The sequence below is a fragment of the Lonchura striata genome, chromosome 3 (assembly GCF_046129695.1).
Source record: "Lonchura striata isolate bLonStr1 chromosome 3, bLonStr1.mat, whole genome shotgun sequence".
NCBI classification, from domain to species: Eukaryota; Metazoa; Chordata; class Aves; order Passeriformes; family Estrildidae; genus Lonchura; species Lonchura striata.
In genome coordinates, this window is record NC_134605.1 from 47,127,185 (window position 1) to 47,141,180 (window position 13,996).

Sequence of the window (13,996 nt, forward strand, 5' to 3'; positions counted from 1 at the left end):
CTAGGAAGTATTCCCATCTAAATCAATTATTAAATAGGTTGGGTGCAATAGAGGAGTACTTTACTGTTTCTTTTTCCTTAGTAGCATTTGAATACTACTATTTTTTTTTTTTGTTTTATCTTGTTTCATGCCAGATGTTCTTATGAGGGAAAACAATGGTGATGTGTTTTAATATTGATGAGCTGATTCTCCTGGGAATAACAGTATATCTACCTTCTTAGAATACAAATTGTGGGAGGCTTTTTATAGCATAATTACCACAATGCATTGAATTTTAAGTGCAACTCTTTAAAACTGTGGAAAGAACTTTATGTCTATTATCTTTATTTTAGCTACTTTAAAAGGAGAAGGACTCTTCTTTTAAAATTATCTATTGTTTTGGTGGCCTTTAAAAAGCAAGCATATAAATCACCAGAGGTATTGTGTAATCTGTCAAAGCGGCATATGCTTAAGCACCTTATAAACTATTAAATAATCATAATATTTCTCTTTCTAAGTTTGTTCATTTATTTATTGAGCAGTTACAGAGCAATTAAAGTACCTTGTTTTAACTTATTCTTTCTCTTTTTTCCCTTCAGGAGCTAGAAGTACTGAAATCATAAATGATTTGGTGACAAGCTAAGCTTGCAATGCAGGCAATAAAAACCGTGGAAAAAGAAGTGATTTTTCTAAAGGAAACATATTTCACAGAATCCTTCCTAAAGCAAGAAAAGTGCAGCAGGAGCCCGGCGAGCAGGCAGCTCCAAGAGCAGCAGCCATTGGAAGGAGCTGTCTGCAGCTCTCAGTGCTGTACTGAGCATGTCCCAGCGGAGCCCAGTGCAAGCAGCACATTATGCAAAAAGGCAGCTCCAGCAGATGGGAGAGAGGCACAGCAAGCATTTGCTTCACTTGCATCCCCGCCGCCTGCAAACAAGCCTGGATCGCTAGAGGGGATCTTGCCAGCAGGCCAAAGGAATGAAATCCGGGAGGATGGCTTGATTGTCAAAGGTGCTGCTCTACAAAAAATCATGGGGAATCAAGATGGGAAGCTAAAGAAAAATACAGGTGATGTGCAAGAAGGAGGAGAAGATGCCTCTGGGCCCAAGGATACGGACGGCACAAAGAAGGTATCGGGAGGCAGAAGGGGACTGGGGAAGCATGCAAAAGGAAGCGAATCGGGTAAGAAGAAGGGTAAGTCGGACTCCAGGCCCTCTGTGTTTTCAAATCTGAGGATCAGAAAAAATCTGTCCAAGGCTAAAGATGGGAATAGCAGCTCCCGGGAGGATGTTTTGGAAAGCCAGGCCTTGCAGCCTGGGGAGCTGGACAGTACTCATTCAATTGTAACCAAAACTCCCGATATAAGCATCTCTGCAGATGAAGGGGGTCTCTCAGACACAGATGTTGAACATTTTGAAATCAGAAATGAAACTGTTCCAGCTGCTGCAGAGACACAGGATGGACAAAGGACCAGCTCTGGCTCTGATACGGATATATACAGTTTCCATTCAGCCGCAGAACAAGAGGATTTGCTTTCTGATATCCAGCAAGCTATTAGACTGCAGCAGCAGCAGCAGCAGGGGGCAATTAACATTGGAACTGAGGACCTCGTCACCAAAACAATGGGCCGACACATGGCTAATTCTCAAGCAACCTCCTTAGATTTTGAACGTTTTTTTTCAGTAACTACCACTGACAAAGAGAGGAGCCCAGACACTGAGGGGGCTTTTCCAGCGGTATCGGAAATCGTGGAAAACATTCCCATCTCCTGTGCAACTGAACGGGAACCGAAAGAAGCGGTAAACAGCACAGGCTCTCCTGGTAACAGCTTATTTGAAACACAAGAAGGTCAGCTACTGATTGAGGAGCAGCCCATTGCTGAAGTGGATGCTGTAGCCTGTGAACAACAAGATGGTTTGAATAGAGCTGCAGGAGAAAATGGGTCTCAGGCACACAGCTCCACAGAACCTTTTCCATCTCCAGTGGCAGATGCTGAGGCTAAAATCACTGAAGTGCAGGCTGTTGGTTTTCAGGGCTCAGTAACAGAGGGTGGTATTTCAGATGCAGGCCGTGATCATGCTGCTGAGACTCAGGAAGGGAAACACACTCTGTCAGCCAGTCAAGAGGAGCTGCGTAATGGTTTATCCACAGAAATGAAAAATGGCATTTTGTCCTCTGAAGGAACAGCGGACAGCCCGATACTTGGTTCCCGATGCTTTAAGCCCTATCTAATTAACCCCTGTTACATCAAAACCACAACTAGGCAACTGAGTTCTCCCAACCATTCACCTTCTCCCTCCCCATCCCAGAGCCCACTTTTCACAAGGAGGCAGGAGTCCTTCCACAAAAAGGAAAAAGTCTCAATCAGGAAGAAGAGGTCTGCTAGTTTGGCAGGTTTGTTCAGTCGTTCTGCAGACTGGACAGAAGAGGTGTCTAATCACAAAAGCGAGATAACGGAGAAGGTGAGCTCTGCAGACTACTTGGAGCACAAGGGGTTTAGAGAGAAATTTCAAACAGAAAGTGTGCCTTTGACTCATTCAAGAAAGTCCTCAGGGGTCCAGGCTTCTACAGAGACATTTCCCAATGTCTTTTCAGGTAAGTGATATGTATTAAGAGTTGTTTTGGTTTTTTTTTTCCACAACAGCTTTGAAAATATTTTTAAAATACTTAAATTCATTGCATGCAGTACTTTGGCCTTGCAATCCAAGGCCTGATCTTACAAACACAGTCACATTTCATCAGTCTGGCAGTACTGCCCGTAAAGGAAGTGCATAACTCTTTGAAGTTTTTCTTTCTACTTGTCTCCTTTGTCTACATCCTGTAGGAAAAGGCTGAATGTCTTAAATTATTCTTGTTGAAAAATGCTAAAAGCTGTACTGTTGTAGGCAGATCAGCTCTCTGCATGAACAGAGCTTTCAAATGCAAAGCTTTCTGTGACCAGGATCCTGTTTGGGGTTTTTTTGTGCTAGGTGCTGTTCTAGTGTAATATAAACACAGGAGAGCTGCACCTGGTGTTAGACTGAGGCAATGATGAGAATTTGCTTAGTACAAAAAGGAAAAAGCTGTGCTAGCACAGATGGACAGCACTTCAGAAAGGAACCAATTTCCTCTTCAGAAGGGGGAAGAAGGAGAAGAAAAAAGTCAGTGTATTGAAAGGCAGCAAAAACGGGGAAAGTGGGGGTTGTACGATTTGGTAGCTGTGACATGCTGCTGCTCAGGCTACATAAGGTGACTCATTCAGTAAACTTTTACCTTCCTGTTAGACAGCTTGTATCCTGTCCCAAAGACATGGGATTAGAAAGCTCACAAATGAAGTTGTGTAAGTAGGTAGTTATATTTTCCTTCACTCTGAGGTTTTTTTTTTCTCTCTCTTCCCCTCACCTGAAGTTTCTTTCTAAAGGTAATATATTCATACTTAGGAACACTTCTGCCACATAGGAGGTATGTGTACAGAGAAAACTCGGCAACATATTCCATATATTTTTCACTTGAGGAAAAACTGTAGAACTAAGAGAACATACCCTAAGAGCATCTGCTGTTAGATAAAATCAGATTTTTTTGAATGAAGTCAGTTCTAGATGCATGAGCACAGCAACCATACATGTGCACAAGGTCTTAGCAAAAAATTGAGTGATCTTTTTCTGTGGTTTTATGAAGATCAAACAGAAAAGTATGATTTAGGAAGTAAATATCTAAAATTATTTTCTAGATTCAAATCACAGTGCTTTCATTCTTCAGTAGCCTTGAACTAAAATCCCCAATTTCAGTCTAGAAAATCAGAATTCAAGGTTTTTAACAAAGAAAAGCCAGTTCCCTCTGAGACTAGCCCTCAGTGAACTGAGCTGAATCTTTTTGTTTGTTTTAAATCCCTTCCACCCTTTCTTAGAGAATTTTGGACATGCTGCCTAAACTTTTTGAGTTTGAAGTATATATAGCATATGATGTATAGCATATGAAAAGCACACTCTTTTTTTTTAACATTTGACAGCTTATAAACAACTTAGAAATTTTTTAATTGCCACAACCGTAATTAGACATTATGGTGGTGATATGATGGAGGCAAGCTGAATGTGGCAAACTTCAAGAATATGGTATACTTCTTTTTAGATACCTATTTTCTAGGAAACTGACTTTTTCACATTTCCTCACAAGGTATTGATTTACTTAAAAAATTTTTGGTTTGGTTTGTGTTTTTTCCCACCATTGCTTTAGACTGTTATTGTGAAGGGGCCAGTGTCCAGTGCAACAGTAGTTCTATCTCTTATGGAAATTACAGTGACCCTCATTTGCATGTACATACCAGCTGTCTTTACAAGTAGAGGACAATTATATCTTTCAGTTCATGCAGAAAAGCTTAAAGTGAGGGAACTGGAAATGGCTCATCTCTGGCCATTCATAGTTTTAAAAAATGTATTTGCAAGCTAAAACTCATTGAGAATTTAAAAATAACAACTACTGTATATAAAAAAGGGAAATTAAATGTCACATTACTATTTCCATAAACTGCTATTGCTGTAAGAGCAGAAAAGCCTCTTTAAATAAACCATTCTCCCCAACTATGATTACAGAAATAATTTTCTTATAATTTTATATGACTTGTGAAAAATGTTGTTTTTCACTTGTGTGCATGAGATATATTGAATTGGGGATTAACACCAGGGTTTTAGAAATAAGATTCTTTATACTGTGATATCTCTAGCCTACAAAAAACAAAAACAAAGCAAAACCAATCAAAAACAGCTTCTTGCCTACAGCATGAAATCCCATTTTGCTGTGCAGTGACTGCAATGTTGCTCTGCATTTCTAACTGGAATCAAGTAAAATATTCCACAACACTTTATCATCGATTTCAATGACAGCAGGTTCTATGCAGATGATTGGCCTACTTTTGCACCATGTTGTGGTTTGGCTGTGTGCCATTTGGTCTTCACAGAGAGGCATATGAGCCCTTTAAGACTGCTTTAATGTCAAATCTAGATGGAAACCAAGGACTTGAATGGCAGAGACTTTGCATATTTTAATTTTGCTTTATATAAGAAGGAAAGTACAGTATTTTGAATTCTATGCATTTCTTTAAAAAGTGGTATGGACAAGTTTAAGGGCATTTTGTAATTCAGGCCTTGAATCTCTTTCACATTTTATGTGGACAGCTGTATTTGAATTTGTAGTGACAGTGATTACAAGTTCTAGATTACCCAATGCATGGTGGAGCCATGGTTTTTATATCATGGTCCCAGGAGAACAAGAGCTCAATAAGAGTTGGTTCTCTCACTTTGGTATGTGGGAGTGAATAATTTGCACTAATGTGAAGAGAGTATCTTGGTGGGAAAATGAAACTGATGTTTCCAAACGTGAACATAACTGAAATGAATGCACCTATAGATAGATTTAGTAAAAAGGATTTCATTCTTGCACTAATTTGAGGTGCAAGGATTGCAGAGGAGCTAATAAGGGTATCTTTTACATAAATTGAATGAGTCCCATCAGCTGCCCCAGATGGTAATTAAACTTGACTCAGACAAACCCATGCCCCTCCTAATCACTGTTGACTGGTTGTAATACACTTGCTGCATGAAGCTATTTCAAACAGATAATTTATATTTTAATTTTTCTCCAGAGATTTTTTTTTTTCTGCTCTATCTGTAAAGAGGAGAAAACCAAAAAGCCTTGGTTACCATAAAACAAAACCTGAAGCCAGTGCTGTGCTTGTGTATTCATGTCTGCTGATTTCTACCACTGTACTGTGTTAATGCTGTCTTCCCACTTGCAATTGCAGTGCCTGCAGGAATATGCATAGGTTTAGTAAAGATAAGTATGGGAAAACTTGAAAAAGTTGGATGAAAGTTTGTTTCTGAGACATAAAGTGGTCTTTTTAAATGCTTTTTTAAAGGCTTTTTTAAAAAAAAAGCTCTTTGATTCATGTGATGCTGCACACAATATGGATTTGTATCTGTTGGCATCCTGACTGCTTATCATGCAGATGTTATTCAAGATTACTTATGGTTTGCTGTCTCACTACTGATGTTTGTTTGCAGTAAAACAGATGATTCTTTTATCAGATGGGGTGTAGCCTCCTCTAGCTAAGGGAGCTGCCCAGCAGCCACCCTCCATGTGGTATGTGATCACACGATACGCTGAGTGCTGCTAGCGTCTGAAGGGAAAGGTCCTCCTCTTTTTACCTAGTACACACAAAACTTGGGGCGAAGGGATAACTAATACTGCACTTCAACTGTACTAAAATGTGTTTGAAAGTGGGCTGCGATATGTTACTGAAAGACTGCTGAGTGCTGATAAGTTTCTTTAATGTTACTGTGCCAGCACTGCAATATGAGATTTGGAGCAACATGAGTAATTTCACTGGAATTGAGTGCTGCCATAGGCTTGTTTTGATGGGATCTCATGATTAATACTTTGATCTTTATCTAGAACTTCATTGGGAGTAGCAGGTTTTGGTCATGAGATTGATTTGGTCTATCTATTGGGCAACCACATTCTGAGGTATGAGTGGCAGCCTGACATGTCTGGAGTAGAAATGTGTGGTCTTGGTTGTTTCATGGTCTTTTTTGGGGTGCAAAGGGGGGAAGGAAAAGGGACAATTTATAGCTGAAGTCTGTGTATCTCTACTTGGTTCTGAGACAGTACCTCTAGAATATCTGTCACACAAGGCATGTGTCTGGAACTGGCCATTCAAGGGCGTTGTGTGCTTCAGTGACTTCATTTCTGTGAAATGAGCAGTGGATTATTCCAGTGGGAATAATTATGTGGACGTTCAGTTTGATTATATTTCTTGTATCTAATTGTGCTTTATTATTTTTAAAATATGCATGTATTTTTAATAGCTTGCAGCATGACTGGTTGTTACAGTGTGCTCATGGGCACTCTGTTCCCCCTTTCCCGGGACCCTGTGACTCTGATCAAGATAACACTGGACCCCTCCTTCCTGCCCCGAAAGGGTTGGTGCAGAGCCAGAGAAGCCCTCCCTGTCCAAAGCCTAGATAAACCCCTGACATATCCTGTTCATTCTCTTTTGCCCTGCTCCCCCCATGGACATCACAGAATAAAGAGAGCTGCACCAACATATATAGGGGTAAGAGCCTCTTTTGGAAATCTTTGCCATCTCCTGATATTCCTCCCCTCAAAGCCTCAGATCTCTGGGCTAGCCTGATAATTCAGGGGGCTGAGGGGTGGAATGTCAATTGGTCTGTTAAAAAAAAAAAAATAAAAACAACTGTTTGTAGGACTTATTTGTAGGAAAAAAAAAAAAAACACCCAAACTATTTATTGAAACGGGCCTTTTTTTTTCCTGTGCTGTTCCAAGGAAAAAGGCCCTTGGATTTCAAAGGCAACTCTAGGGATATTTTATGCTGACTGTATATGAAGGATTAAGTTTTAATGTGAATAATGGTGATATAAAACTACTGAAATACTAATTACCCAAGATATTTTGTTTGTTTAGTGCTTTAATCAAGCTCAGGATATGGCCAAGTGTATTCCTTATGAACTACCTCTGCCAAAATTTCAGCTTACATAAGGAGTAGTGGTGATGAACCATATATGTGTAGGTGTGGGTGACTGCAGCTCTGGTTATTTTTAGGTACATTCAAAAACATCATTCTGTAGCACTTAGCTGGACTGTAAGTTTCCAGAAACTTACTTTTATGCAAGCAGTTGTTTTTTGTTTTTTTGGTTTTTTTTTGGGAATGGGGTGAGTTGGTACAAAGGGAACAGGGCAAAAGCAAAAAGCTGTGACAGGAAAGTGATGGACAGATGTTAGGACTTGACATTGTGTCACTTCATCGCTGCCTCTTGATATGATAATAGAAGGCTAGTTGCATTTCATTAAATGCTTTAGAAAAGGCAGCAAAGTTGGTTCAGGAGCTACTATTTTCTCTAAGCAACAGCAGCTTCCTGCATTCCTACATTTAAGTCCATGTAAAGAAAATTAGGGACAACAAGGTGGGCTTTTTTACTTTGAGTGAAAAAAGGACTGTTCCTTCTTTTATTTCCATGTTGCTGCTATCCAGAATTTTATCTTCACACTGATGGAAATAGCTAGGCTTTCTAACCAGGAAGTGAGTTATATTTTCTGATGCTAAACCTTGGTTTATTCTCAGCTAAATACTGACCATGACTTCTTTCATCTGTAGTTGCACAGCAGTAGAGCCATTAAGTTAGCAGTTTTGCAACAGTAAGAAGGGGTTATGAGATTGCGTGTGCAAACATCAACAGTTGTAAAAATAAATCCTAGTATGCATAAAGCTAAGTGTAAACACTAAATACAGAAGAAGTAGATAAAAATTGACAATTTTATCTTTTTGACATCTTGACATATATAGCTAAGTAGTGACAGGAAAGCCTAGTCACAAATTAGATTTACTGAGACATTTTTATCTGTCAGTATAAGTATGAATTTTTTGGTCTTGGGATCTATATAAAAGTTATCACCAATGCCAGAGCTCTGAACCTGGTGTGAATTTGAATCAGGAGAAAACACAGATAACTTTACTGTGGAACTAATTACAGAAGGCACCTTTCATTCTAGAGTTCATTTGATGCTGAGAAGATCTGTCTCAGATGTCCCTTGAAGATACAGAGATAGGACAGGTGTTTCTTTTTCCCTGGTACATACTATCTTCTTCCTTTCACTGATAAGGAAAAAAATCACTGTAAAAAAGAAATCTATGCTGTAGTATCACAATAACTGTCTACATTAACACATCTTAAAAGTTATGGAAGAAAAGGGAATTTTCATAAAGAAAAAAAAAAGCCCTCATAAAAGATGTTGTGTATCCAAGTGTTATTTTGTCATGCAAAGAGTCAAGAAATAATTTATGCAGAGAAATTGTTGAAGGAAATATTTGATTACATCAGTGAAAGAACATAAAGCCCCAGTTCTAGCAAGGGAGTTGTGTTTCTAGGTTTCCTTCAAATGAAGTCTAGATGAACATATCTGCACAAATACATAGATGTGCATGTCTAGTTTTTTGTTTTTGTGGAATGTAGTTCTAGCTTTCTGCTTTTGCCCTTTCACCATCTGTTGTTTTTTTTATGGATACAAAGAAAAGCTTTTGTACATCTTGATAAATATTAAAAAGCAGTTATTAAAGTGTGAGATTGGTAGGCCTTAGGAACACAGGTCATGGAGGGGAAAGAAAGCTAGGCATGGCTGGGAGCTAATGAGTAGGTTGAAAGAAATGTGTTATTTGTGTCCCACTTTAAAGACCACCTAGTTTGGTTGAGTTCAGTTGTGTCTTGTGACTTTTGGCTGCTTGAGCTTGAGAATTTACTACTAAGGTAGAGATAGGATAGGCTGCACTGAATGTGGAATAAAATGTCAAACCATTGGGGACAATGTTTTACAAAATTGGGTTGTAAGGAATAGCGTGTATCAGCTTGGACTGACAAAAGATGCTGTTAGTAATAGATGACCAAAAAGACATCAGAGGAGCTTCTTACTTTAAAAGAGCTAGACAGAAAGAATTGTGGCTTTCCAGCAGTCTGTGAGAACCTGGCACAGACTACTGCCTTCACATCACAAATCACCACAGAAACTAAAAGGGTAAAGAGACAGAATTAAATACTTGCTGAGAGGAGACTAAGTACCTGGAAAACACAATATGAAATTTGCCAAAGATACATATGGTGCCTAAAAGATTTTGTAGAGACACGTATAGCTTCTCCTTCATAATAAGTTGGTATAATTAGGGAAGTTTTATAAATGTAGCTCTGTAGGGTGCAATGATACTGCATTAGAACCTGAAGAGAAATCATGTGGAAGGAGACATGTCATTTAATGTTGGGGTAGGGAGACATCTTGTTGATATCTTTAGAAAGATATTTTGTACTCTGTGCCACTGCTATATCATAATTGGAGAATTTTCTGGTATTTAAAATAATTTTAAAATCTTCAGTTTCTGAAAGTTATTATATGAAAACTTCTGAAAGAGGTGTTCTTCTTCCTGTATATGTCACTAAATGACATTAACAAATGACATATAGCAAAAGGTAGGGATAAAAGAATAGTTTAATATTCTGTCTCAGTTTATCCTGTTTTACATATGTCATATGTAAGAAAATTCACTGTGGGAGAAAGGTGTAAAGTCTTAGTCACCATGGAAGCAAAATTTCAAAGAGCTTATATTCATGTTAGGGAGACAGAGTTGCTAATCTGGAAGAATGCTGAAAGCACTGTGACAGTCTATCACAAATATTTCAATATATTTTGAAACTCTAGTAATGGCAAGCTATGATACCTGCTTTTTATAAAAAGTAATATTGTTGTTGCAAATAATCAAGCCAATTTTATCTTGTTTTTCACTGCAGCAGCAAGCAAGTCTTTAGAACAAATTTTGAAGGAGGAAATGATAAGATATAATTAACTGTTAAGTATATGACAAAAGGGTAAAGAAAAACAACAAAATGCAACATGATTTTAGTAAATATCAGACTACATTAATAGCATTTTATTTACAGCTGCTTTCTAGACAACACAAGAGTGGTAGGAAGGCATTCATCTGCATTTCTGTACACTGCAAATCATTTATCCAAAGAAGAAAAGTCCTGGTGATTTTAGAGAAGGAACTCAGTCATGTTACTTCACTGCCACCAGAGGAACTGTGTCATTTTGGCCTGCTCCCCCATAGTGTTGTGATTGATGAGCTCCGTCAGGCTGTGGAAATTTTTTACATAATTAACACAATTATGTAGACCTTTGTCCTGACTATAGCACTGGTAGGACTTGATATTTTCACTACTAAGTAAATTTTTCAAAATTTCAAAATTAGGAACTGAACTGACCTTAGGTTTTCATTCATCGTGATGAAGGTTGCATTAATTAGATTTTCACATGCTTTCTAGCATGATTTGTGGAAATATGGTGTCTGTTTAAGTAATCTTACAACAGACCACTGGATTATATGTTAAACTTGTGGTGTTGTCGTGTCTCAAAGCACAAATGAAAAATTGTTTTAAAATGCAGCTGCTTGGTTCAGTCAAGGAAACCTATAGATCAAGTAAGAGATGCAGTTTTTTAGAAAACTGTAACATCATTTCTGGGGTAAATTTTTACTTCCTTAATTCAGTGATCTCTCTTTTTCACCTTTAATTTTGGAGAATCCTTTTTTCAAATTTTGTCCTGTGCTTTTTCCATCGGGGCATTTCTGGAAGAATTTCAGGGTCATTTTGCTGAGGTGCTACTTTTGCCCTGCATGCACCTGGGAGCAGAAGCAGGATTCTCTTCCAGTAGCAGCTAATGCCCTTGCTTCCCTAAGGGCTCATGCAGATTTATTCCTTATCTCTCTTTGAGGTGTCTCCAGCACTTGAAGCTGCTAGCATTGTGATACTCTTTCTGTGTAATATGTTGTTTGTCCTTAGCTGAGTTGAAATCTCAGTTTATGCACTTATTAAAGTACAACCCAGAATCGGTTTAAATTTTTAGTGATAAATATAAAGCTAAAATAAAGGAGGAAAAAAAAAAACTTGCTTGAGTTGCACAGGAGTTGATGTACTCTGGTCTATCCTTAGAGCTAGTGAAGAGTTACACAGAAAATTTTTAATACTAAACAAAGATACTATTAGAGATAGGACATTGTAAAAGGAGTAAGATTGAGATGCCAAGAAATTCAGACAACTTGGCAAAAGTAAAGCATAGTGCTTATTGTGACAATCAAGTACAGGACTGAGAAATGTAAAATTAATAATTGATAGTTTTTTTCTAGTTGTTTGAATAGTGTCTGAATCTATTAAATCAATGCATTTTTCTCTGTAATTTAATAAATAGATATTTCTGACTTTGAAACTGTGGTTAGGCAACCATAGAAAACTGTGGGAATGAGGGAGATAATATTAATATATCTTTTTCTTAATTCCCAGGCTTAGACAGGTTTTCTACTTTGACTTCTGAATTTAAAATGATGTGTGGGTTTAGTTCATAACATCCATATGAACACAGCCAGGAAATCTGGAGGCAGAATGTCAGAGAAGGAAAGACAATCTTTTCTGGTATTTCCACATATCCCTACTTTATTAATGTTCTAAATACTAAAATATAAATATTTTAAAATATATTTTATGTATAATATGATAATATACAGTATAAATATATAAAGATATCAATATACAACATCTGTGGGGTTTTTTACTCCCCTTAGAAACACAGGCTTGTATACAATCAGTGCAGCAGAGATCAACTATTACACAGATAACAAGAACAAAAGGAAATATATTTGACAGTATTATAGCAATGTGTGCCCTAACCCTAGACCTTGGCCAATTTTGTTATATTTAAAGTTTATGTTGCCTAGAAATTTTAGACTTAAAATGTATTTTATTTTGTGTTTATTCAAAGCAGAAGCTTTTTTTTTTTTTTTTTTTGGTTACAAAACAATATTGTGTGGAGGCCTATTGCATACTAGGTTTTCCATGTTTTATGTAACCAGGCTGTCAGAAATATGTCACATGAATTTAGGAAAGTATCTGTCAATAAAAATTCAATCCCTAAAAAAAATAAAAAAAAAAACCAAAACAGCTAAAGCAACCTCCCGGGATGAGAAATACAGAACAGTTTACCAATCTAAATCAGAAGAGGATTAGAAATTCCACAGCGAAAAAGAACAATAAATGAAGTTTCTAATCCTGGAATTTTGGACATAATCTCCTAGGTCAGTCTTCAGGCAAACAACACATGAAGTTAAATTGCTTCTTTTATACTGCAAAAATACATATTTAATATTCACTTATGCAGTACTTGAGCTTATTATTTGAAGAAAAGTTGCGAGAATACCAATTTCTGTTTCATTCCCTAGGTTACATCTGCATCTTGGAAAACCTCTTTTATTTCTTAGCAGTCATGTGTTGCACATTCTATTTAGGCTGAGTGGTACAGGTTAGGTGAAAAACTGGAAATTTTAAAATATTATCAAAATAAATAAAAACATTAAAGAACTTTAATACCTTTTTATCATTGAGGTCAAATATTAGTGTGCTTGAAATATTTGAGACCTGGTAAAATACATTGAACATCAAAAGGTGAAAATGGAGTGTGATTGATTTGCCCTGAAAAATTATTCATTTAACTTTTGCCTTAGCGTTTGAGAAAATACAATGCATGGGTGAATATGTACTGAAAATTAAGCAATTACATGTAGTTGCAATTGCTATCTTGGCTAAAAATATGAACATCTTTGCAATATTTTTGTCTCTCTGACATGTTTGCTCTCTTCTGGTGCTCTGGGGCATGTTTGGTGCTGCACTGTTCAGGTGCTTTGCCAGATGACTGAGGCCTGAGTTACCTGCCACCTTGCTGCCAGCATACATAGAAAAGGAGATAAAGAATTGGAATTAGACTAATATGGAACAGCAGATAGCTGAAGTGCAGCATTTCCTAACTTTTGAATGCAGTTTCTTCTTTTTCCCTCCTATTTTCTGTTTTTAGTTTGGGTGTTTTTGTTTGTTGTTTTTCTTTGTTTATAAAACTATTTTCATAATTGAAATCCTTTCTGAATGAGAAGCCATAAGAAGACTACAATTGTCTTTTCAGATTTTGCAAGACTAAAAGAAAATATTGTAAATGGAAATTAACCATTTTGTCTATTCCTTCTTCTTTTCCCTTTGTTTCCTGTTCTGTCTCCCAAAAATAGAGCAAGGCCAATGTAACATTTGGTTGCAAAGCTTATGAAATCACTTTGCTGTGTGAGCATTTTTGATCGTACTAAAATGGACAAAAGGAGGAGTAAACTGGGGAAAAGGAAGCCAGCAGATTTCAGCTTTTGAAGATGTGAGCAGTATGTGCACAAGCCATGTTAGATCTTGAGGGGACTAAATAGGGTGTTCAGAACTGGTGTTATATTCACTCTGCATTGGGAAGAATAAAAATGGAAAGTCTGTCTCCAGTGTGTGTGTAGGTTAAGATGTACTGAGGCAGCTGCTGTGTTAATGGTGAAAGTGTGGTGTAGTGCTCTGGTTTTTTGGAGAGACAGTCACTGAGACTGGCAGAAGGGGGAGCTTTTGGAGTTTAATGTAT

General features: G+C 37.4%; 1 protein-coding gene across 3 annotated transcripts in view; it reads left to right on the forward strand.

The window, feature by feature from the left end:
- Positions 1–767: 767 nt before the first annotated feature.
- FMN2 (formin 2) overlaps positions 768–13,996 on the forward strand; it is a 160,365-nt gene continuing 147,136 nt past the window's right edge. For 2 of the 3 annotated variants that reach the window (XM_077782126.1, XM_077782125.1), the window contains exon 1: positions 769–2,571. In XM_077782126.1, the coding sequence (XP_077638252.1) occupies positions 1,008–2,571 (1,564 nt within the window). In that variant the 5' untranslated portion in view covers positions 769–1,007. Of the gene's footprint in view, positions 2,572–13,996 lie in introns of all 3 variants that reach the window. The other variant, XM_077782124.1, reaches the window with a different exon arrangement.